Below are 25695 nucleotides of genomic sequence, written 5' to 3' on the forward strand. Positions count from 1 at the left end.
TCAACAATTGTAATAACATAAATCAAGATATCTTTTAATAATGGGGATAACTGTGACATTTCAGAGAGTCTCTTAAAAGCATATTTTTATTGAAAAGGTGAACATCTGCTAAGGTAGCAAACTCATCTGTATGCTGAAGACTTATCTTTTTGAGAATCTTTCCATTATGAAATACCTGTCATGATTGTCTTATACAAATCTGTTAGATCTCACAAATCTTTCTATCATGTCTCTCCTAGGGGACACTTATCTTCCTCGGTGAGAGATAAATGTACATAACTCAAAAAAAAAAAAAAAAAAAAAAGTTTTAATGTTAAGCAGACCAAAGTCTAAAGGCTTACTAAGGAATATTATCTGTAATGGTAAAAATAGAGATAGATCTTCAGAAAATGGGATGTTTCCTGTATGTTGGATTAGCTTTCAAGAAGTGCTGATGTCCCATTATAAGTTAGGAACAAATTGCCAGAAGTTCTTCTTCTGTCATAACTCATGCATCATACCTCTGTGGAGTCAAATCACATCAAATGTGATCAGTCAAAACACCTCCTGACATCATGAATTGTTCAGTGAATTCTTTTTACTGTTCCAGAGGAAAACGATCTCATAGCTTTTCAACTTTGCATTGGAAGGAATAGCTTCAGACATCCAGGAAAAAAGTGTTTGTATAAAGCTGAAATATATGTTAAGTCTGAAATGGGTGAAATCCTGTCAAATACTTCAAGGCTTTGCTTTCTAAAGAGTTATTTTAAGAACCTTTTGTCATTGTTAAATTATATTTATAATTGAAAGTACTGCATGCTTTTAGTAGTCTATAAAATGTAACTACCATGCATTACTGCAAAGACTTAACATCATCTGTATATCTTTGAATGCGGTGCTCCAGTGAGCCCTTTGAAATACTGGCCTCATTTAGAAGACTCATCTTGCAAGCTGTAATTTTTCTGTAAGTGTTAAGGTAAGCTCAAGAAATTGACTGTAGTAGAATGAATTCACCTCCTCGTATTTGATCTTTGGCAGCTAAGAAGGTCTGTTCCTGTGAAATGCTTGGACTGGAAATACCTTCTATTGTCAACATAAGCCAAGGCCCTTCGTCAAACTGGTGGCAAACACAAGGTCACAGAAATTGGAGTTGGAGTTGGAAAGATCTGCATGTTTTCACAACAGGGCTGAGATGAGGGATGGGGAAAAAGATGGGTGGTTGAGGAACCTATCTGTGATTTCATGGTCTGGTGGAAGGGAATGCCATGAAACATCTACAAAACAGTTTAGTCCTATTTATACAGAGCTCCTTGGGGAAAAAAAAAAAAAAAAAGAAAAAAGGAAAATAAAGGTTTTCTAGAAAATGCCATGTATACAGGTGCTCCTAAATTCTGTTCAGTTTCCAAGATGGTGCATCATGTAAAGTCTGGATAAGCAAAGCCGTAACAAATCAACTGTTTGCACATGCAACTCCTGATTGTAGGCACATTCAGAGTTAATATGCGTGCAAATTCTGTTCTTTGTTTTTATTACTTAATTTCATATTCACCTATACATTGAGGTAAAACTTCAGCAAATCTTGCTGTGATCAGTTATCTGCACCCTTCTAAGCTATTTACAGCTTCCTGAATATAGTGTTTCTTCCCTTTTTAGTGTATTAACAAAGTGGTAGCTAATATGTATTCTATATTTTGCTTCAGTATGACTTTTTTCTCTGTGTATTGTCTTTTTTTTTCTTTAACATAGAACAAAAGCAACCCTTTTGATTTTAGCTAGGAAGGGGCAGAGAGCATTGTAATTTAATAGAATAAATGCAGCCCGAGCTAAATTGGAATGACTGTGTCAGCATTACTGAGTGGTGTCTCCTTAACCTAGAGTTGAATTTCCATTGATTTCAATTGAAGAAGGGCCAAAGTCCTTAATGAAAAAGGAGTAAAACCAAATAGTTCTTAGCCAAACAGTGCAATACTGGGTATTTTTTTCCACAAATTTACCATCTGAAATCCGAAATCGTGTAGATTACTTATCAGATTGTATTATCCACTGATGTTCAGCCTCTGCTAGCTAAATCAACGCCTCTGAACAAAAAGACTGCAGCTTCTACAAATCACAGTTTAGTTAGAGGTGCCCGCTTGTGATCTGCATGCTACTGGGACAGGAGCAGCACCTGACCAAGCAGAAGGGAGGAAGTTGGGGCTGGGCAGACCTGTGCTGGTGACGGCATCGTATGGCAGAGTACACACTATTAAGGAAGGATTAAGTACTCTTTGCCTCCCCACTGTTGCTCTTCTGAGAGCAGAAAAGTTAAAACACCTCATATAATTTTTAGTTTAAAAGATTTTCAATTGCTTCAGCTGACAGAATAAATGATTTGCTGCCCTGATGAAAATTCACTTTCCTTTTTATCACCTGGTTCAGTAAAAGACATAATCTGCCCCTACCAAACTTACCTCCCTGATCCTCAGGGCAGCACAGCCACCTTAATTAATAAAGGCGTTGACAAAACTGGTAAGCAGATTTTAGTGGCAAGTAAATTGACTCAGTTCATTTAAGCAGTCTTCAAGCAACAGCCAACCAAAAAGTCAGCACTTGCACTGAGCACCTTCACTCTTAGAGCATCCTGTCAGGAAAAATCCCACAATTTGCACAACTGTCAGAATGAAAGGAGAAATATGGGTAGCTAAGGGCTTTTGCCTGCAGCCCAGCCCAGCTAGGAAAGCTGCAGCAGGACCAGGGCTTAACCCAGAGACTGCTGTTAAATGTATTTTCTTCTGGAAATTAGTGCACAGTAGCTGATATTTTAGTTAACCTTTCCAATGTCATATTTATTCTGGTGTACCCAATAATTTCTTATCACAAAATTTTTTCCACATGGAAACTTCAGACGTTTCTATTTCCAGAAACAGGCTTGAGAGGATTCTGTTCCCATTTCTCTGTAGAAGTGTGATTATATTTGTAACAATTAAAAATGCGGTTCCCCTTGGGGAAATGTCAGTGGTAATTAGCACTCTGATGTTTCAGAGAACGCTTCCTTCTACAACTTGCTCTTGATAAATTGCTAGTACTCGTTTGACACTCTCAGTTCTCCTGTTTGATTAAATAATCATCACGACAATATCTACATCATCATTTCATAGTCAGATGTCAGTTTCCAGTTTCACATTGAAGCACACCATTCTTGCTGTTAAAATCCACAACCACAACACTGTGTGAAAGCCAAAAACTATCCAAGAACCCACACATGTGCCAGTAGTAGCTAGGAGAGCTGTGTGCCCACACCCACACCTAAACAAACACCAGTTGTAGGGGAAAGTGCAGGAGGAAAAATCTTTCCTTACTTTGACAGCATTGCATACCAATAATGAAACCTCTCATGGAGCTGATGGACTTTTCTTGACTCTTGCTCATTACTGTCCATGTTGCAGAGCATTTGGTTTGCAGCTCACTCTGATCGTGTTTATTACACCCTGCATCACTGGGCAAGGAACAAATTGATGTAAATATTTCCCCTGACTTCAGTGTGTACTCGTTCAAACTTTTCATCCCTTTATGAAAAAGGATCTCACTTCTCCCTTTGGTCCAAATTCTTCACATCTTCTCCCCTTGAAATCACACTCCTTCAAATATTCTAAGCCTTTGTCCTTTGTTTCAGGCACTGTGCACAAATGCTACACATACCAGTAAATTCTAGCAGATATTAGCAGTATCCAGTAAAGAAATGTACTGTCCCTTTGACCATTGTTAAGTAATAGTTTTACATATAGAAATGAGTGGACTGTTTTTAAAATGTTCTCTAGCAGCAGCAGTTCTGGGCTGTGAACTTCTCTGAACTCTTGATCCATCATATCTGATGTGCTCTGTCACCCCACACTTTCAAATCAGTCTGAAATTGATCAGAAGCTACCCACACATTTGGCCATACAAATCACATGAGCAGATGTGAGGTGACTCAAACAAGGTACATAAATTATGTGTTTGGGACCAGATTCAGTTGCCTGCTGTGCTAGATGCCATGTAGACACTAATTAAAAAGGCAGTCCTCACTCTAAGAGTCTTCAGCACTGCAACGGAGGAAGGAAGGCAACCCAAAGGAGGTGGGAATAATGGATGGCAAAGTAAGCATAAAACAGTGTTTGGAAGATAAGAGAGAGAAAGAATGTTGAAGAGAAGTCTTTGAAGTTGCTAGATCATAAAAGTAAAGTTAGGAGAAGGCAAAAATCTGATTGACTTCAATCTGCATTTTCTTATATGATTATGTGCTGGGTTTTTTATCAGGAGAAATATTGTGTCACTCAGTTAAGAAGTTACTGACCTAAAGATCCATCACACATAGTAGGAAGACCCTGGCCTGGATCTTGTTAATACCTGGGCTAGATTGATGGACAAGGAGCATGAGCTTGGCTCAGCCTACTGCTAACACAGGGGAACATTCATGACCTTGGGAAAATATTCCTGCCACGGGCATTATAGAAGATTATTGCATAAAGTTAGGCAGAACCTAAGCAATAATGTCCAAAACTGCAATTGTAAAAACCTCTTTGCAAAGTTGTCGATTTCTAAGCTCTGTATTATTTTTTTTTGTTTGTTTTTATTGTAAATCTTCCCAGGTACCAAGGTTGTATCTGCTGTCCTAGAACTATCACGGGGCTACAGCTCTGAAAATGTTGTTACCTATCTGACTCCAAATCTAAAGCAGAAACTAGAAATTATCCATCCCTCCATTCTCCAAGAGGCTCTGGAAAGTGTAGGTGCATTCTGCCATCAACTGCAGGATCTGACTCCACCAAAAACACAATAGTCCATTTCAAAATTTAGCTAAAAAGGTAGGACTGCCTGCTTTTGTACACATACACAAGCATGTAGGTATATAGGTGCCTATGCTCCATTTTCTCATAGTAGGATCTATACCAACCATCTTACACCTCTCATACAAGTAACCTCATTCCCAACCTATAGGATATTTTGAGATGCATGGACTTGTGTACCTACCCATGGAGTAAGTCATGATACAGTGAGTCAAAGACTGAGAATAAAAGAGAGATGATGACTTTGTTGTCCAGTCAGTCTTAAAATACTCCTACCGAACTCTTGAGAGCCATAATTTTTCAAGGGCTTATATGATGGCAGGTTTGGGGAGCGTCTCAAAGGGATGATAAAAGGCATGTCCTTGGGTAAAGGCCACACATGAATAAATGCTGCCAGATTTCAAGACAGGGGAGAGATGACCTATGTTTTTCCAAATAAAAGGTCAACAGAAATTTTTAGCATGGGAAGAACACCATGGTTTTCTCCATACTCCTTCTTAGAAGTGATAGTTTATTTTCTGCTTAAATATACGCGTGCGTGTATGTGTGTACGTTCACCACGGACTGTACACCCAACATAGACATTTTCTATGGTGTTTGGCAAAGTTGAAAGTTACTCAAAGGATTCTATCATGGGAAACATCAGGCAACCATAGTAATAGGGAGAGTTGTCCTACTTGCATATAATAAAACTTGGGTGGAGAACATCTTGCACTGGCAGATTTTCTGCTTCACATCTTTAACCATATATTTCAGCAAGGAGCTCATGAGAAATATATTGAGGAAAGCAAGATATATAGCAGAACTTTACTCCTTGGGAAATAGGTATAATAGGTGAGAAAATTTGACCCGTGGACCAGCAACTTGACTTCCACAAAGAGAACATTTTCCCTAGGTTTAACATATGGTCTGGAACAAAGATCTCAGAAGTGGGAGCAAATAACATGGAATGGGTTTTTTTCATCCATTTGGTGTCACTTTTGCCTTTCTCAGCTAGTCTTGTGGCACACAACTGGCAAAGTCCGCTTGCACTAACTGGGAGGGGGCAGAGTAGGCTTTAGCTCAGCAGCCTGCACAATGATGATGCCCAGATGAAGTTCTGTATAAAATTTGCAGAGATAAATGATCAACCACTAAGTAAAATGCAGACAGTTGTAAAGAGAAGCTGCAAGGAGAACTACAGTTTCCACCAGCCCAGTTTAAGGAAATAGGGTAGATCTGTCAAGGAGATGCTACACCTGATATCTATTTGTAAATTCTGAAGTTGGTTAGCTGCTCACAATTTAGACAAAATTATGTCTGAGCTTTTATTGGCACATATAGAAATGGTGAGACATCGAGTTATATAACAGAACACCTCTCACTCCAGTAGTGCAGGTAGGTATTAGGCTGCTCAAGCATCTTCCAACTGGACTTCATCATTTCCATACAGTACCTTACTGAGTTACCCAAATGGGAGTGTGTCACAAGGGGAACCTAGTTACAGTAATCCTCTCTGGTTTAACCTGTCTTCTGGAGAGATTTTGGGATCTGAAAGTGTTCTTCCTCAACACTTGAAACATGAAAGCTAAATATTGTATCCACCAAAGCTATATATTAGCTTAAAAATAGCTTTTCTGGAATTTAAAGTTCTTATGGATCCTGCTGTTATCTGTGTTCTCTATATAGAGAACCAGGAAGCTACATATACTTAATTTGGCAGCTGCTCTCATAGATATGCTGCATAGACTCAGATGCACACGCAACCATCTTTGAATAAGTAACATCTGTAATGTTATATCTACTCCAGTTAATGAATAGAAAGGCATTAGATCTCCTGAGTGCTTGAATACTGCAATTATGTCACAACTGATCTTTATTGTTTCAGCTGATTATTTATCTCATTTTCTCATGATTGTCTTAAGCTGGCTTCTTTATAAATTACATCTTGCTATTAACAAGAGTCATTAATTACCCTTACAGAAGGCACGTGTCTGCAGAGGGAGATATTGTACTTGCAAGTTTTGCTTTATCCAACTTTTTCTAAAATGGTTTTCTTCTGCCATTTCAGAGCAAGATCCAAGGATGGTCCAGAAACTACTATTTTTATCAATAATATTTCAGAACTTATTATGTGCACTGCTGAGGTTTGCATGCAGGCTATTAAAAGCAAATCATTTAAAATGCAATTATTTTCAGGAATGAGAAGAAAACTGTTCTAGACCCAACAGTTTGGACTACAAACTCAATGTCTCTTCAAGAGAAATAAATGAATACTGTACATAACAGACTGATTATGATGAAAAGAGTACTAAATTCTGAAGTATGAATGGACTGGTAGCTGGGAACAGACTGAGAGCCGTTGCAATGCATGTACTTCCTCATTGCTACTTTAAATATCCAGCCTCAAGAAGGATCTGACAGAACAGGTAAGTTTAATCACAGTGATAGCAAGATTCAGTTTAGAAGGGACCTTAAAACCCGTGTAATTTCAGCCTCCCAGCCGTGGGCATGGTTGTCACCCACCAGCTCAGGCTGCCCTGGGCCCCATCCAACCTGGTCTTGAGTGTCTCCAGGGATGGAGCACCCACAGCTTCTCTGGGAAGCCTGTACCACTCTCTGAGTAAAGAATTTCCACCTAACATCTAACCAAAGTCTTCTCTCTTTTAGTTTAAAGCCATTCCCCCTTGTCCTGTCACCATCTGATTGTGTAAAAAGTTAGTTTATTTACTGCTTGTAAGCTCTCATCAAGTACTGGAAGGTCACAATTAGGTCTCTCCAGAGCCTTCTCTTCTCCAAGGTGAACAAGACCAGCTCTCTCAGACTTTCTTCATGGGAGAGGTGCTGCAGCCCTTTGTTCATCATGATCCTCCTCTGGACCCTCTCCAACAGCTCTGCAGCATTCTTTTGCCGGGGACACCAGGCCTGGACTCACTACTGCAAATGGGACCTTACAAGGGCAGAATAAAGGAGGACAATCACCTCCCAGGATACTGTAGGTCTTCTGGACTGCAAGTGCACACTGCTAATTTATGCTGAGCTTTTCATCCACCAAAAATATGATTTAGTATAATATACTTTACACAAATGCCCTTTGCATACTAATACCACTATATAACAATATAGTAGGGAGTTTCAGAAGTATTCCAGGCTCCAGCAGCAAATCCAGGAGGCAGTATTAGGCACCAGGACTTTCTCCAGGAGCACAGAGGAGCAGACACACATGTAGGATCCATCCCTTCCTGCTGCAGAGCCTGCATCCTCAGGTAGGTCTGCAGTTGTTTTTTCCATTTTAGGGTTCAACAGGATCCAACACCATACATCTACTGGAACATGAGTATTTCCCTTAGGAAACCACATAATAAAACAGTTAGTTGTGTACAATCTACTCTCCAAAGCTATTTGGGATCCCCAGGTCCTACTCCTTTCTCCCTAGGTCCCCTTAGCTGTAGTGATTGGAGCCTGATATCAGTTGAATAAAATATTTCAGGGGTTAGGCAATTGCTAAACAGAGCTTTACTTGGGGAGCTGTACCTCAGTCTGCTAGAGCTAAGCCTGAGCTACATCTGTTGGCCTACATCAAAGCCTGCTGTGAGGAGCAGATGTGATTATAAAAATTATAACAGTGGAAATGTTACAACAGGAGAAAGAAGCAGTAGTGTGTCCTTACCCGCAGTATTGCAACGGAAGACAAAAGCAATGCAAGATTAGAAGGACTGAAAGGCTTTCCTAGACTGGGATTTTTTAAGTGAAGATAATTCGGGGGAATGTGACGCCTTGCACAAAGCAGCAGGAAGAAGATCCATGCAGAAGACATCTCTTCTAAAGAAAGACATTCTGTTCAGCAAAAAGTACCTCGTTGTTGAAATGCTTGACCCATTAAGTCATCAGTCTGTGTGGTGAAGCCAAATCACATGGATGTTAACAGACTAACAGACTAAACAAAGCTATCTGTGACAAAATAAAGGATAAGTAGGCCACTGCAATTCTAATGTGAGAGACAAATTCAAAGTTGCAGAGGTATTTAAAACACAGCAGAAAGCATGTTTTCCTAATCCAAGTATCTAATAAGTGCTGGAAGAATAAAGCATGCAATTGAAAACACATGCCCAAACTGAATGTGAGGCTGCAAGGGGAAGGATGTTGTAGCAACCAGTGCTTGCCGTGACGCTGGAGTGAACTGACACAGCACAAAGGTGCTGGCACTGCTCTTCGGTAGGAAATTGCACGTGTGAAAATGCAGCTGGAAGATGAAGTTCTGCTTACGAAACAGAAGTTTTACTGAGTTTCTTAATCAGATCTGCACTGGTAGATTCTACGGCAGATTGCTTTCAGGCATTGGAAAGAAATGGGTAAAAAGTGAATTACAAATAGATACTGGAGCTGAACACAACAAAACCACAGCAAGCACTGTGCCCGAGGTTAAAATTCAAAGCTCTGCATATTTCAAATAACAAGATCAAAACGAGCCCATTTGGCAAAATCACTCTGGCCTGCCTGCTAACAGATAGAAGTGTTGGAATCATGGAATGAAAAGTCCCAAGTGTGCTTGATTGAAGGGCAGTCTGCAAATGCAGATGATCAAAACGAATAGATAACCTATCTATGGGATTGAATTCTAGACTTCCTGTCAAAGAATTACCATGCAACACTGAAGAATACAGGGTGCATTAAAGGCTTGTAGAAATGCTTGTAATACTGAGGCAGTTTCAAAGAGCTTGGAGAAAAAAAGAAGAAAAAAAAAGCAGCATACCAAAATAAAAATGAGTAGTTGCTTCGAGGCAGAGCCACAGAAGAACTAATGTAAGTTGCAACCAGCAAAGAACGAGAAGATGACAAAACAACTTACTGCCATTAAAAGCTTTTTTTTTTTTTTTTTTTTGGTCTGCTTAATTAAGAAAGAATAAGTCCTGTTAAAAGGATCTGCCTTTTTCTTTTAATGATAATATACTTGGTTGGCAAAAAATTTTGCATTTCTTTAGCAGACTCAGAATTCCTTTTGATTTTATCCAGATTCTGATGTAAAAAGCAATATTATTTGAATGTAACACATATTAAATGGGCAGAAAACCAGAGGACTAATAGATCAGCATGGGAGACAGTCCTAACCTAAAGGGAAAACTATCACAGAACCTCCAGCAGTTTTCCTAAAGATTACCACTGCTCTTTACTTTTATCAATATTTTGAGGTGGGGAGATAATGGAAAAGAATGCACACATCTTTGAATATAAATAAATTGTTAGGATGTCTCACTTTGACAAAATTACCAAGATCACATGGTAAATGGTCACACACCTAATTCTCCATTAGATTTTATCACAGAATGTGGATGTGGGGCAGCCTGTGTTCGAAAAGGTTTAAACCTCCAAAGGATTAGGAGAGAATCACGACCATGAATTCTGTGTGGGAACTGCTGAGTCACAGCCTGAACCTCTGATTGATCAGCTGAGGTGAGCAATGAGTCAGCCCTGGGAGCACAGGTGAAGGCAATTCACCTGTGCTGCTGGAAGGGATGGAGCCTGGCTGCACCTCTCCTAGACCCCATTTAAGGGCTGACTGCCAGTGGGGAAGGATCTCTTTCTGGAGGTCCCTCCTTTGGAGCTTTACAGCGAGCCCAGGACAAGGGCAAGTCTATTCTTTTTTGGTGTAATAACCTGCTTAGCCAAACTCTATTGTATGTTTCATAATTATGACATCTGTGTGTTCATTGATTATACAAATTTCCAAGGCAATGCGGTAGCTCATAGAAGAAATTCAAATGGAGGTAGCAAGTACAGAGATATTTTTAAATATTGTTTAATACAAGTTGAATAATAAAATATAATCTTCGTGTGTAAAAGATACAGACAATTTGTGAAAATAGTTGGAAAAATCTTAATGAAGGAGGCAATTTAGATTCAAAAATTCAATTTAAGATTTGTGTTATTGTGTTTATGTACCATTGCTTCTCATCAGTCATTGCTAAATGTTGTACTGAAAGTATCTGTGATGATGTGACATGGCTAAAAGCTTTGGGAAATGGAAAAGTTGCCAGAAAATGGCTTGAACTGAAATAGACTGAGTTCAACAAGTCACATGGGGTTGTAGCTAAACCAGATGCCTAATGCTGTAGGATTTCTAAAGCACGTAGAGACTTTAAAAATCACAACTTGGTATCTGCTGGGTTGCAAGCAGCTAGTAAGACAAGGAAGTCACTAAAATGGATATGTTAAAAAACAAGACTTAATGCATGATATAAGCAATAATGTTTGTGAAAGATTCCTGGAAGTGTTTGCTCTGATACTGACTGGAGTTAGTGGCAGGGGGTTAAAGAAAGGTTTTGGGGCTATGAGAGGGAAGAAAGAAGAAAGGCTGGATGAATACCCATACAAAAGTTTTGGAGATCTTTCCATGCTTACACATTACGAAAAGGATATATGAAGTCAACTTGGGACTTTGCTTCTGGTCTGAAGCTGAACATTTTCTTTGATGGTGGTGTGACATGCCAGTAGGAGAGAGGCTGTGTGAATAGTGTGTCCCATCCATGAGTAAGTTAGCTAGAACAGCAGGAGTGAATTAGTACAGTGACCCCAGGGAAAGCAGTTGAAGATACAGACATGTTTCCAGCTGCAGATATGGTTTAATAAATGATAAACCTTGAACCTATGTAACAAAGAATGTGAAAAAAATGAACATTTCAGATTCTTCTACCAAAGCAGAAGGGTGTGTGAGTAATGCAGGAAATTCTCACTTGGGAAAACATCATTAGTGTGTGATGTGCATGTGAACAGAGCTTTACACACAGGTTATAAGGATAAAGAGATGGAGTAGGTAAAAACAGTGAGCAGAAGGAGGGAAGACAACTTGGTAATTATAACTCTTGGCTAGAAGGGCTCAAATACATGTGAATTGATGTACTGACTAAAAAAAGACCAAGAATGCTGACAGAAGTGTGTCACAAACCTGAGAATGGGATGAATTACCTCTTAAACATTTGTCTGCAATATCTAGGAATAAAAGTAGTGACATCTGGACAAACTCAGTGCAGCACATGTGCTGTTCTATTATCTTATGCAGGTAGCACTAAACCATCATTGGTAGCTTCTAAAAATCGTAGACAATTTTCCAACTTGGAAGGTGTGCTGTCTAGCATGGAGAAAAAAAGGAAAAATATATATTTTGAATCTTGTTATGGTAGATAGATTTTTAGACAGGAAAATGGTAGATGGCTGGAGACTGGAAATTACATTGAATGTGAGCAATTCTGAGCAATATCTTTATGTAGGGCAGCTTTTTGAGTACAGAATACTACTAGGAGAGAACAAAGTGGTAGCAAATAATTTAAGGAAAAAGGTCACTGTGCAACATGAGAGACCTGCAGTAAGTAGCAATTAGCATAGATTAAAAATCCTAAAACATAGAAAGTTGAGAAGGGAAGATAAAAAGAAGAGGAAAGCTTCAGGAGTGATATGCATAAAAGCAGTAAGAAAAAGGTTGAATTTATTAAAAAAAATAATAATAAATAAATCCTCTCAACTGATACTAGCTGGATGTTTTAATTTGCATTTGGGAAGCAGAGTGACATTAAAAAAAAAAAAAAAGAAGCACTTTTAATGAGATTATTAACTGAAGAGGGTGTTAAACAATGCCTAATGGGATAGAGAGATAATCAGCAAATCTGCTGTTCTTAAAAAAAGTGACTGGGGAGAAATCTGATGTTTATTTGCAAGAAGTCTTGGAATACTGGTGGAATTCCAAAAGGGGTTTTGCTTCTATTCAGAAGGGTAGAAAGAGGTGACATACTACTTGGGCTGATTAGCATGAGGCCAATATAAAAGAAAATAAAAACAAAACTGACATGTTCATTATTAAAATTAATACCAAAGGAAAGGTGTAAAAGTGACGCGAGTCAAATCTTTAAGAAATAATAGGTCTTAACATTGTACATTTAATTTATTTTGATGAGATTTTAGTTGAGTTTATAGATGCCCCAGCGTGGGCTTTGTAAGGAAGATATCACACAACATTCAAATCTTACTGTACATTGTCACTATATTGTACAGTGTCCCTGATTAGTGCAATTCTTTGTTTGACAACTTACTAAAGATCACCAAGAGGAGTTACCAGTGTTGAAAGCATCGTGACGTGGGATTGCTGCGAACAAGAAGTCTGTTCATGCCCACCGTTGCCCAAATGTGTGTCAAGGGTTTGTGTATGTAGCACCTTATAGACCTTACAGACTGGGGAAAAATGTCCTAGAAAACAGAGATGGAGAAAAGCAAGATTATACTGGAGAAATGTGAGACCATGAGGTCCCATTGCAGTGCTGCAGAACTGCTTTCAGACGAGCGCAGTTCTTGGCTGCCTGTACAGGAAATGTTAGATAGAAATAAAAGATGAAACATGAATGACAGACTATTGCTGGAACACATGCTAAGTACTGTCATACATGCTTAAAAAGGAGACTGTAAAATTGGGGATGGTGTAGAGGAAAGCCTCACTCAGAGATCAATGACTGAACTAAGTGCCTCTCACTGACAGGCCACACAAATCTGGTTTGCTCAGGTTGTCAGAGTGAAGGCAGCATGGTGGTTTACTACAGCATGCAAAATTCTTCTGTGGAAAATACAGGGAAGTAACAGTTTAGTCACTTAGTAAGCAGAACAGAAGGATAAACTGCCAAATGTTTTTTCTACCACAAAGAAAAGTGAGGTGGGGTCTCTTTTTCCTGAACTCTTCTGTTTGTTTTCTCAGTAAGAGTGAGTCGTATTTGGCATATACTACCAAGATTCTCTACATGCTGATATGCCAGATCACATCAGGCACCTGTTTCAAAACTCTTTTACTGTCAAATGCATCATAATAAACAACTAGGGAAAAATCTAACAGTTTGTGATGTACAGACCAAGCTGTAGGTTTTTCTAGATTTAAACTTGCAGTTCATACTACAAAATTGTAGTCAGTATGGGAAACGATGCATCAGAGGCATACTTAAAAAGCATCAGTATGAGGAGATAACAGCAACTCTGATTTCTGTTGGTATGGAGGATTGCAGTAGACATGACTCAGTAGCACCCCTTGCTGAAGGAGCAGTTATGCCAAAGTGAAATGACATGCACACAGATGCTCAGCTTTACAACTTCTTTCCAAGAAGAGGCTGTTGTGAGAATCATGTTCCTGAATAAAAAGTGATTAGAGCTATTAGAGTTGACATTTTTGCCCTTGCTGGAGTTAAACAGTGGTGATACAAAGCTATGCGCCGTAGTGTAGAAGTGTTACCCTAGCCAACTACTTACATATTGAGAAGTATAAAATCAAACCTAGGAGTACCTTTCTTCTGGCAAAATGTCTGGGCACAAACTTTGTATTAGGTATGGGCATCTTATGAGCTACTGGATGTGCCAAAGTTGCTGATCATCATTTGCTTCAAATCTCAGCTGAGATCTGGGTTTGGTGGGAGAATACCACAAGATATCCCCTGCAATACTAGGCAGTTCAACAGTGGGAATCAGTAAAGTACCAGCATCTCTCATTCCCACACCAGATTCCCATAGGTGGATATGGAGCAGCTTTAGAAAATGAAAGTCGCATTGCTCTTTTTCCTGCCCATCTTGCACTACCAGCCTAGAAATACTTGGGCACATTATTTGAGATATAATGGCTTCCAGTTAGCATCTTATAGTACAAAAATCAGTAGCTGTGTCAAAGATATGGGTATGAACTGCCCTGTTGACATCAAGTGGGGAACTGTAAGTAATGATGCTATTGCATTTTATCCTGGAGTTAGATTTGTTAAAATGTGCTTAATGGCTGCAGGAGTAAGTGCCTTGTTATCAGATTTGGTTGCTCAGTTTAGTTGTTGTAAAAGCTTGCCTTTGTGACACAAATGGCATGCAGGCTTGCAGGTGGGAATTTGAGTGCCAAAACAGAGGGAGAAGGGAATGGGATTGTGCACTCTATGTTCTCATATCTTGTAAGCAAGCGTTAGTGGGCAGCAACGTACTGCTCAGGGCTGAGAACGGCTGAGACACTCGCGCTTTTCCTCTCATCCAAATCTGCACTGCCACCAAACAAGGAATGTGTTAGGAACATCATTTGGAGCCAAACCAACCCCCATCATCTGGCTGAGCACTCTCCTGCCTCTGGAATAGATCCCAGCCACATTACAGCTGGCTGCGAGGGAAGTATAAACACTGACAAAACCTAGGTTTTTCCCTTTTCTTTTTTTTCCTTCTCTTTTCTGTATGATTTTCTATTTAATTTGTAGCTGTCAGAGGAGACAAGTCTGTGCTCCTTTCTAGCTGAAGGTTTAGTAAGCCAGACCCTCTGGTTTTGGATTAAATTTTACTTCAGGTCAGGTCATTTGTGGAAAGTGGTTTTGGAACCTATGACTCAATGTCTCCGCATTAGAGAAAACTTCCCTCCCTAAAGTCCACGGGCTTGAGTAAATGTTAGAATAATTGTAATTCATTCCCAGGAGTGATTCACAGTCTATGTGAGTACAAGGCCACATATTAATTGTGTGGACCTCGTAATAGTTACTTTATTTGCTCTGCAATTCATCTTGAATCCTGCAGTGCAACAGCAGTAAGCAAACTCTCCTAAGGAAGGAAAAATGTGTTTGGGGGTTAGTTAGAACTTTCAGAATCTGGTCAGAGACAAACAAGGTGGAAAGTGTAACTGCAGCAGGGTGAAATCAAGTGGCATTTTCAGGCTGGTATTTCTGGTGGAAATGGATGACATCTTTAGGTCTGCTTCTGGGGGCCAGCTGTAAAGGACATCCCTGCTGTAATATTGTATTGCTGCTTGAGATGCAGTACTTCAAAGCAGGAAGACAACATGCAGAAGAGGAAATAAAATAGTTCCCTTACAAATATCATCAGACATGTTTTCCTGCAGAAACCTGGTGGCTGTTCTTCGAGGTGTACCCAGGCACTGGGAATGGATGGCACCAGAGGCAGCCTTGGGCTGGCCACATTCCCTGGAGACACTTGAAGTCAGCATCACTTTCCATTCTCCCAAATTTATTTCCTTATTCATCAGAAGTCTCATCTTTCTCTGCCTTCATAAGATTTCTTTTCGCTTAAAATGCTTTATGGGTACTGGGGGCTGGGGGGGGAAGAAGGAAAGAAAGAAAAACAGAGTTGCATCAAGGTGAGCTTACAGTGACAGCTGTCTTTTATTCCTCCTGTTTTTTCTAGCACAGCCCTTCTGAGGGTGCTTGTCAAGAACGAACTTCCTCCCCCCTGACTCTTCGTTTCTCTTTCAGAGCGACTTCTGATCTCAGAAATGTATTTTGTATGTTTGATGGATGAAGCGATCAATTTCTTTTTCGACTGAGCGTTTTTGGGTTCTTCTCCCTGTCCGGCTGTTTGTTTTCTTTCCTCCTCCCCCAAGGTAAATCCAGAGCATGTAATGGGATCTATATATACAGTATGTGGCATTTAAACAAAACGTTTTATCAAGCATCTTTAAATCTGCACTCAGCCTCATTTAACCTCTAAAATTACTCTTAACAGACGAGCTTCATTAGCCAAATTGGAAGGAACGTGTTCTCTGTTTTAAACAGTGCCGATGAACACCCTTCCTCCTCTGGAGCAGAAGCGGATCTGATGCGGGATGCTGTCACCCCCGCACCGCTCGGGCACGGCGTGTCCGTTAGCATATGGCCCCGCGGGACGGCTTGCAGCGGTTGATCTGCTCGGAGGGGTGCGAGATCCGTGCCCCCAGCCGAGAGATGCCCTCGTTGCCTCGTGAGCGGGCAGAGCTTGCTGAGCGAGCGCTCGCCGTCCATGCTCCCGGGTTGCCTGTCCCAGAGGACACCAATTAAAGGCACTAATTGGACAGCAATACATCAAAGTCCGCCGCTGAGATCGGCTTCTCCGAGCTCCGGGGGTCCTGCGGGCAGGCTTTTGTTGTAAAGAACAGCGATGCTCCGGGTTCCCGTGTCGGTACACGGCCACGCGTGCACCCACCCGCCCCAAATCTCTATGTCTTCGCTGGGGGTGGATGCCGGCCCGGCCCCGCTCCCCTTTGCGACAGGATGCGGGAAAACCTCACCCCGGGGCCGGCTCCACACACGCCCTCCCTGGGAAGAGAGGTGCGCAGCCGGAGCGGTGTCTCTCACAGCTCGGGCACCCCCTGTGCTGCCTTCCCCGTGCGTTGGCAGCGGGTGTCCATATGAGCCCGCGGTCCTCTCCCGGCTTTGGGCAGCAGCCTGGAGCCCTCATTCCGAAGGATTTTAGGGTTTCAGGCTCATCTCTATCTGTAAGTCTTCAAAAGGGCGGAAGGGAAAAATGACAGAGCACTCGATGCGGAGCTGACGGCGGGGATGGAGTTGGGCGGTTGTCCCCTTTCCGCCCTCCCTGCAGCTCCCTTCCTCCCTCCGAGGATGTGCCGGGAGCGAGGAGGTGGCTCATCATTTACTGCCCACGGAGGCATTTGTTTTTCATTTTGCGAACGCTTCCCTTTAAGTAATTGTTCCTGTTAAGAGCGTGTACCTTTCACCGGGCTCTGCCGCACTATAAATAATCCCGATGAAGATGCAAGGATATGACTTTCACAAGATTGGACAATTGATTAAAACTGTGACCTGCAATTGCGAATAATCTTGGAAGGCTATTTAAACAGATGAAGGCCTAAATTGTCTTGCTTGTATCTGAATTAATTTCTCATTCATCATCATTATGGAGTGATTGGTTCTATTCAGGCTCTGCAGCCTGCTGGAACGAAACTGGATTTAAATGAGACTGTAACACAATTTAAATGCTCTCCGGCTTTAACGAGGCCAATCGAGCAGCTGCAATAAATACAAATATTTTTCTAAACAGCCTTGTTTTAAATAATTACTTAATACTTTCATGTGATGTTCTTAAGTGGCAATTTCTGTCTCTCAAATCCCAGGCACTCCTTCGCAAGAAGGGCAGCGGGGAAAAGCACTTTGCCTGCTTGCTTTGTGTCTGTGTACGTTCACGCGATGCACCGATGGTGATTCTTTAACGCGAGTTGTGTAAATATTGGTGTCAACCCGGGTCAGGCGGGGGCACACTCAGTTTGACTGGGGAAAAAAAAAAATGAAAAATAAAGGGAAAAAAACAAGGGAAAAAGAAGAGTGGGAAATTGTGGTGATTTCTTTGCTTTCTTGTTTGAAAGGAGGGAATGAGAGAATTAGAAAAAGAAAAAACTTGGCGAAGGCGAGGAGCTGCCCCACGCGGGATCTGCCCATCCACGGGACAGGATGCTCAGAGCCTCTGCGGGCGCGGAGGGACGCGAAAACGAACAACGAGAGGGGAGCGGGGAACAAACGGGGGATCGAGAGTGAAGGGATAAAGCGAAAGGACGTGGGAGTCGCATCCCACGCAGGAACCTGATGCGCCCGAACGGAGCCATTCGTGCTAGGACGCTCCGACTCACCCCTGCGGTGCGGTACCCCGGGTGACAGCATTGTGAGCTGCGGGACCCGGCCTCGGGGCGACATATGGCGGAGGGTGTTCGCAGGGGCAGTAAAATTAAGTGGCCGTGCGAGCGGGAGAAGAATAGGAAACAAAAGGATCCTTCGGATACACGAGCCAAAAGCTAAGGGTGCCGCACGCCTTGCTGCAGGTGCTGGCAAACGACCTAACAACGGAGCAGAAAATGGGGAAGATGGAGAGCCGATTTTCTAATGATTTGGGCGCTGGAGGAAAGAATAGTGCTGGGAAAGCAGATCCGGTCCCGTTTAATCATACAGCCTTAATAAAAACGTATGGTCTGAGACGGGGACGTAAGCGGCAGTCTCGGCGCTATCTCACTTAATGGCACAGAAGGTGACATAAAACACAACAGAGATGGGCTGAGCGGAGCCGAAGGGGGCTGAGTGATTTGATGGTAACGGAGCAATTTAATGCGCGAGTTACAGCACCGCTCCTCGGGATCGTTTAGGCTTAACCCATTCTCCAGAGCTCATCTTCTTCCTCTCACGGTCCTTTTTTTATTGGTATTATTATTATTCAGTTGTTTAAAATGAGCATTATCCCAAACATATGCAGTGCAATCAGCTCGGTCACACTTACAAGAACACGCTTTAATAAGGCAATCAATCAAACGCTAACAAGGCGGGGAAGGCCTTTCGGAGCCGAATTGGACTGGCTGTGGAGCGGAGGCAGCCCAAAGCCCGTCGGTGACACGGGGGTGGGCACCTCCCGCAGGACCCGGCCCGGCCCAACACCTCAGCGATCGGGGGTCTCAACCTCGGCCACCGTAGGAGCCGAGAGGCGGCGGGGGGGTCGGGAGGGGGAGAGGGCCGAGGCAGAGCCGCTGCCCTCCCGGTGGGTGCCCCGCGTGTGGCCGAGAGCGAAGCCCCGCTTAGGGCCGTGGGCACCCCCTCCGGCGGCGAAGGCGTTAATGGCCCCGGCCCCACGCAGCAAAAGGAAAATTTCATTATGAAGTAATGAGTAATTCCTCCCGGCGAGATGTATTGTTATATCTTCCACTTCAATTTAGGAGCACAGCGGCTCAATTACCTAGAAAATACAGTCAATTAAAGGCTGCTGATTGGACACGAGGACGGATCATCGATCTTGTACTTTCCAATATCGCTCCAGACACCTCATTTTCCCTCCCCTATTAAATGAAAATACTCTCGGCATTACTGCGACCCGGAGCCTATTTACCTGTCGCAGGCAATCTCTGCCCTGTGACCGAGCCGCAGAGAAATTCACTGCCACCCTCTGTGCCGCAGCCCCCTCCGGGCACGACGGCCGGGGGGTGCAGGAGCCGCGGGTGCGGGGTGACCGTGCTCGGTGCGTGTCTCAGCACGGGGACTGTCCCCTTTACCCTCACAGGTGGTGCGGGGTGGCTACATTCCCCCTCACACGCGCATCACGCACCCCCATGTATATAAAATATGTGTATTTGACGCACATGTATATGCGTGTATATATATTTTAATATGTATATTTGTATGTATATATATACATATAGCCCCCTAGCTCACTGCGCATTGCAACCCGCTGCATCCCAGAAGGGGTGACCGTGCCCTGCGATGGCAGCAGGTGCCTCTACCCGGCCGCAGGGAGGACTGCGGCCACTCAGGATCCCCCATTTCCCCCCGGATTTTACTGCGTGGCACTCCGACCCACCCGATACCGTCTGTCCCCGGCGTTGCCAGGGCTTCTGGGTCGCTCCTTAGCTCCTGTCCTACCGAACTTCTTTTTTTTTTTTTTTTTTTTTTTTTCTCGAGCGTGCTAAAAGACAAAGTCGGGGAGGAGAGGGAAGCCAAGATTTTCCCTAGCTCTGCCCTTGGACGCTGTTTACAGTTGTTATTTCCAGAGGGTGGGGGGAGGGGAGTCTATTTGCGAGTGTCCAAAAAGGGCCATCAGTTTCCATGTCCATGAGGACATCTCGCTCAGAGAGGGAGGAACAATCTGCCCTTAACGATTTAAAGATGATAACTTTGGATCCGTTTTATAAGAAAAGACTCTAATAAATAATTTTTTGATTGGAAAAACATATCCTGGCACGCTCGTGTCTCTCCCCTGCTTTCCATCCACTGCAGCGAAGAGCTGCTATGTGCTCCCCGCGTTGAGGACAGAGCGACAACGAACCGGAGGGTCCTCAGCAGCTGAAAGCACAGCGGATAGCGGAGGTGTCAGCCCGCTCGGTTCGGCCATCTCTTGTCCTCCTGCTTGGCGAACCGCAACCGTTAGAAACCTCACGGAGGTGAAATTCTCTTAAGCAACGCTTTGTTGGCGGTTTTTGTTTGTTTGTTTGTTTGTTTGTTTTCTTGTCTTTTCTTTTTAAACAAGCGCAATAAAAGTGTGGATGATGTGTTTAAATGTGCCTGTCAGCACTGCAGTTGGCGGTGGTGGTACTGTGGTGGTACTGTGTTTTGTTCCGACACGGTAACAAATGATGACGGTTCTTGGGCTATTTAAAAATAGAGTCAAATAAACAAATTCTGTTTTGGAAGGAACTTCAGCCCAGCTCGGTGTGCGTGTTTGCTTTTAGAACTGTAGGCTGACGGAAACCCGAGCAAAAGCGATGGTGCTACCTCCTTCCGAAATACCTGAAGGGGAAAGGGGAGGAGATGCGGAAGAAATCCTCCTCCAGAGGAAGAGAGCAGTGTGAAGGGCACATACAGATGCAAAGAGCAGGGGTGGGGAAGGAGATAAAAAACAGCACTTGAAATGTAAAAAAAAAAAAAAAAGTGGGGGGGAGGGAGGCGGGTGGGAAAGAGCCGCATCCAGGAGAAGTCAGTGAGAGAACTGAAGGCAGTACAAAGGAAGGGAAATCGCCTTTGCTCCAATTTACAGACTGGTGATTGTCTGAAGGAGTGCTGCTCCCTGTCACCTAATCTCTTCCCTTGGCGGCTTGTTAGCGTTTGGCACGGGGGCTCTGCTCACGGAGCATTATACATTCGATATTCAAAAACCCTCCTTACATATACATCACTTGCTAATTTCGTCGGTGTGTGCACATTTCTGCGACTGATAATAGGACGTTGTTATTTAAAGGACAAATAGCTCTGACCCGTAGAGAAGCAGCAGCTCGTGGGTTGTTTTTTTTTTTTTTTTCCCTGCCAATTCCAGTCTACCTCTTAAAACTAAAAGTTGGAATGAAAGAGGAGACGCGGTGCTGCAATTCTGCTCAGAGCGAAGGAAGAGACAAGGGACAGTAAATAATGCAATTAAACCACGATAGCAATGTACAGAATGTCAGTTTTTTTCTTTATGGCAAAGCATTGTTTTTCTCTATAGAAATTACTGGATAATACTATTGAGTTGCAATCCGGAAACCTTTTGGTTTTGCTGTTTGATCGTTGGTTTTGTTTTCTGAACGCCCCGGTAGATCGCAGCTTTGCTTTCTTCATGCTCACCAGCCATTTCGTTATCGAGATAATGTTTCTTTCAAGTATTTCAGATTTCCCCTCTCAGTCCCATGCTCTGTGCTCTGTGCATAAGGTCGGTTGCTGTAACCCGCAGAAGTTCTGGCCCCGGTAGTAAGTCCGTCAATCGACAAGAAAGTCCACGCTCATCTCTGTGCATTACTTAAATGTGTTTCATTCAGGTAGATTTTGTTTCTCCTCCGTGCCTAAAACCCTTCTCCGTGATCAATCACTGCTCATCCCTGTTCTTTTTCTTTTTTTTTTTTCCCCTTGGAATGTAAATCCTTTCAAGATTGAGTTATTTTTAGTCTTTTTTTTTCTTTTTTCTTTTTTTTTTTCTTTTCTTTTTTTTTCCCCCATAGGTGTCCATAGGGAGAGAACACGATTAAATAAACATCGACCGTACGTACATTAACTCGAAGAGCACCCGGGAAAGGGGCAAATTATTGAACAACCCTGAGACGAAGCTTTATCTCGTTAAAGGTACTTCTTCCCGCTGGTCCATGGAAACCGAGGTGGCTTTGCTCAGCACCGAAGGAGTGAAAGTGAGGAAGGAGTCCGTCCTGGTGGTGGCCGAGCAGGTAAAGTCTGAGCTGGCGGGTCTCTGTGCCAACCCGTTGGACGGGCTGCCGTGGCACGCCAGGCACGAGCAGGGGCTGCCACCGGCGCTGCCGAGTCCATGGCTCGGGGCTGGGTACAGAGAGGGGTGCCTGAAGGCGCAGAGCAGCTCCGGCCGCGGGTACGGGTGGGACAGGACGCGGAAGGTGTCCAGCGGCCGCAGCGGGGTGCTGAAGGGAGCGGCGGCCGAGGCCGAGGTGGCCCCGATGCCCATGTGGGAGTAGTAGGGCAGGGGCAGGTGGGATGGGAAGGGGTAAGGCAGGTTGCCGGTGGCGGCCGCGTGGCTCATCATGTAGGTGTAGAACGCCGGGTCCGCCGGGTGCGGCCAGGTCATGGCCAGGCGCTGCCGCTTGTCCTTCATCCGCCGGTTCTGGAACCACACCTGCGGAGAGAGGGGAGGCCACAGCCGTCACCCGCCGCCGCCGCGCATCTCCCGGCTCCGTGCGTGGCTGAGCCCCGGGACCGCTCCCCGCGGCCGAGCCGACACCGGTGCCGGCCCCCGCTCCCTGAAGGGATCGCTTAAAGCGCTCTAAATCCTGAGAGAGACCCAATGGGGTTGCCTCGTTAAGGTGCTTATCTCCATTTCTTCCTACCGGGGGCTCGTCTCAGGGAACCCTCCGGGCAAACCCGACCGCTCTGCCTCTTGCAGACAGAATTCCCTGGGATTCCTTTTTTTTTTTTTTTTTTTAAATTATTATTATTATGTTGTGCAAATGTTATAGCAAATAGCAAAGCAGAGCGGGGAAAAAAGAGATTTGGAGCTTCTACTGCCCTCCTATTCCCTCCCTCGACAGCCGAGAGAGTTTTGGATCGGGCTGAGGGGAAGATAAACTGTAATCCAGTGGGGAGAGACCGGATTAGCGGTGCTGGCTGGGATGGCCCCAGAGCCGCGTCGTCCCCCTCCCCCCGCAATGCCGCATGCTGCGGGGTGCGGGCAGGGCCGGGAGAGGGGCGGGGGATGGGGGGGTGAGAGAGGGCTGCGCTGGCGAAGTGCTTTCCCGAGTTTTGCAAGGAAGTTTGGCTATATAGATTTATATCGTGCTAATTGGAAACATGTCCGAGCCGTGTGTACCTTGATGGTGGTTTCTGGCAGATTTAGAGCAGCCGCCAGCTCACATCTCCGGGGCCTGGACACGTAGTTCTCCCGGTAAAACTCCTTCTCCAACCGGGCGATCTGCTCGCGGGTGAAGGCGGTGCGGTACCGGCGCATCTGGTCGCTGGCGCTGCAGCTCAGCGGGCCCTGAGAGCCGCCGCCGCCGCCGCCCTTGGGGTGATCCCCGCCGCCGCCGGGGCTGCCGGCACGAGCCTCGGAGCACTGGCCTAAGAAGGGAGCCCGCGGAAAGGACACGTGCTGGGAGACGGGTGGACACGGGGCAATGCTCCCCGTCCGCCGCCCCGTCGAGCTGCCTTCTCCTCCACACACCTCCCCTTTTGTGTCTTTTCTATGCCTGCTCCCCTAAAGTAGGGATGCTTGGGAGATAACTATGAAGAGCGGGGCTGGAGAAAGGGGTGATGCCCCAAAACACACACACGGCACCCCGGCAGTGTCCGCTGGGCCGCCCGCTCAACCCCGCGCTGTGAAGCCGGAGGCTGCCGCAGCATCCCCGGCCCCGAGGGCTGGGAAGGGCAGGTGTGCCCAGGGCCTTCCCGCAGCCCAGCGAGGGCCCGGGAGCGGAGCAGTCGGCCGGCAGGAGCCCAGCCCCCACCCCAGGGAGGGGGTCAGGCCCTGGGGACCCTCTGCTCAGCCTCCAGAGCTCGAGGTGGGATGTTTTCCAAGAGCCCCTAAAGGACGGAATGGAGGCGGACATCGCCGTCCGCACTTCTCGGCTTCTTCTTCGAGTGATGGAGGAGCGGGGAGAGGAGAGAAGCGGATCGTTGTTAGGAGTGGGGGGGCTCCGCCGGGATGAGAAGGTGGGAATAGGGAGCGGGGGCAGGGGGAGAAGGGGCCTGGCTGCTGCGTTTGCTTTCAAATGCAACTCTCTCTCATTGTGCCCGAGACCAAAGGCAATTAATTCATTGGGACCATTTCCGAGCTGGCGCCATCGAGACACAGAAGTGACAAGGTAATTTGGACCTCTCCCTTTTTTTTTTTTTTTTTTTTTTAAACCCAACGTGCAAACAAGGACCTCTCCGCCGCACTCGGGGCAGGCAGGAGTCGGCGAGCGATTTTACGGTCTTTACGGGCGCTTCCGCACTCGCCCGGGCACATTTCACCCTGCAAAACCACAAACAGCTCTCGGCCAGAAAACCCGTTTGATGTTGCTCCCCCGTGCCCACCCCCTTCGCCCTCAGAACCGCGCCGCTGGGGAAGATCCGAAGGGGTTTCCTGGAGAACGCACCGTCCGCGTAGTAGGGAAGGACGAAAATAAAATGAAAGGATCGGTGCGGGGGGCTCTTGGCCAAGGGGCCCTGCGGGACTTGATGTTCAGGGAAACCTGGCTGCCCTCCAGGGGCGCGGCGGCTGCCCGCTGTCGTGCCCTCCGCCTCCCCAGCGAGCCGCCCGATGCCAGGAAGCCGGGGGCCGAGGGAAGGACTGGAGAAGGGAATCCCCCCCGCCACCCCCCGCCCCGGCTTTGAGGGGAAGCCCCCCTCCGGCAGCCCCCCGCCCCCCGGTGCTGCCCCCCGGCCCGGGAGCGGGAGGGGGCTGCAGGCATGGGAAGGAGTTGGGTACCTTTGCTGTGCTGGTACTCGGCGCTCCCCGTGGCGCAGTCCGGGGTGCAGCTCACCTCGATTTCCTCATAGAAATCCGACTCGGTGTCCGAGCTGCTCTGCTGCCCTTTGCTGGAGGGGGGCTCCGTGCCGGGGGGTTGCTGTCCGGCCCCGAGCAGCGCTGCCGCCGCCGAGCGGCTCTCCGGCACCGTCCCTGTCCCCGGCAGCACCTCCACCTCCTCTTCGTCTTCTCCGCCGCCACCTCCTCCTCCTCCTCCTCTCTCCCGGGACGACAAGGGGCCAGGTCTGGGGCTGAGGCAGTTCCGAGGGATCATCTTCTCCTGCGGCTCCGGAGCGGGGCTCCTCACCGTTTCGGCCAAATTAGGCACCCTCTTGCCAACCAGAGCTCCAAGTTGCGTCCCTTCCAGAAACATCACCATCTCCTTCCTGCTTTCCATCGTGGCTTCTCTTAAGGGAGGGGGGAAACAAATCCAGATCTCGTCCCCCCCCTCCCCGCCGCTCCCGCCCCAGCCCCGTGCGCAGCCCGCGACCCGCTGCCGGCGGTGCGGAGGAGCAGCGGGGAGATGGGGTGACCTTGTGATGCGAGCGCTGCTCTGTGCCGTGCTGCTCTGGGAGGGATCACCATTGCCCTCTTCTTTCTAAGCTGTCATCCTCAATGGTGCAGTCGTCATTACAGTACCACTGGTGACGCCACACATTGATTGCCAGCGGATAAATAGAAACGTCTGCCATGGGGAAGATGAAAGGAAGAGTCGGAGCTAATGGGCTCAACGCGTGATGCACCTGGTGTAGGAGCCGCG

The 25695-nt window shown here is 45.5% G+C and overlaps 1 protein-coding gene and 1 long non-coding RNA gene across 3 annotated transcripts; one reads left to right on the forward strand and one right to left on the reverse strand.

Annotated features, from left to right (window-relative positions):
• Positions 1-10341: 10341 nt before the first annotated feature.
• On the forward strand, positions 10342-17833 carry LOC116226963 (uncharacterized). 2 transcript variants are annotated; one of them, XR_004166444.2, is made up of 3 exons: positions 10342-10389; positions 16013-16140; positions 16263-17833. It is a non-coding gene; the product is annotated as an uncharacterized LOC116226963 (long non-coding RNA). The 2 variants fall into 2 exon arrangements; XR_016467468.1 differs by lacking the exon at positions 10342-10389 and adding an exon at positions 12858-12955.
• A 4220-nt stretch (positions 17834-22053) lies between these two features.
• Positions 22054-25332, reverse strand: EVX1 (even-skipped homeobox 1). The gene is made up of 3 exons (XM_031590019.2): positions 24897-25332; positions 23298-23545; positions 22054-22607 (listed from the first exon to the last, which is right to left on the reverse strand). The coding sequence occupies exons 1-3, from the start codon at positions 25330-25332 to the stop codon at positions 22077-22079; spliced, it is 1215 nt and encodes a 404-aa protein (XP_031445879.2). The 3' UTR covers positions 22054-22076.
• Between the last annotated feature and the right edge of the window lie 363 nt (positions 25333-25695).

The sequence above is a fragment of the Phasianus colchicus genome, chromosome 6 (assembly GCF_987193195.1).
Source record: "Phasianus colchicus chromosome 6, bPhaCol1.hap1.1, whole genome shotgun sequence".
NCBI lineage: Eukaryota > Metazoa > Chordata > Aves > Galliformes > Phasianidae > Phasianus > Phasianus colchicus.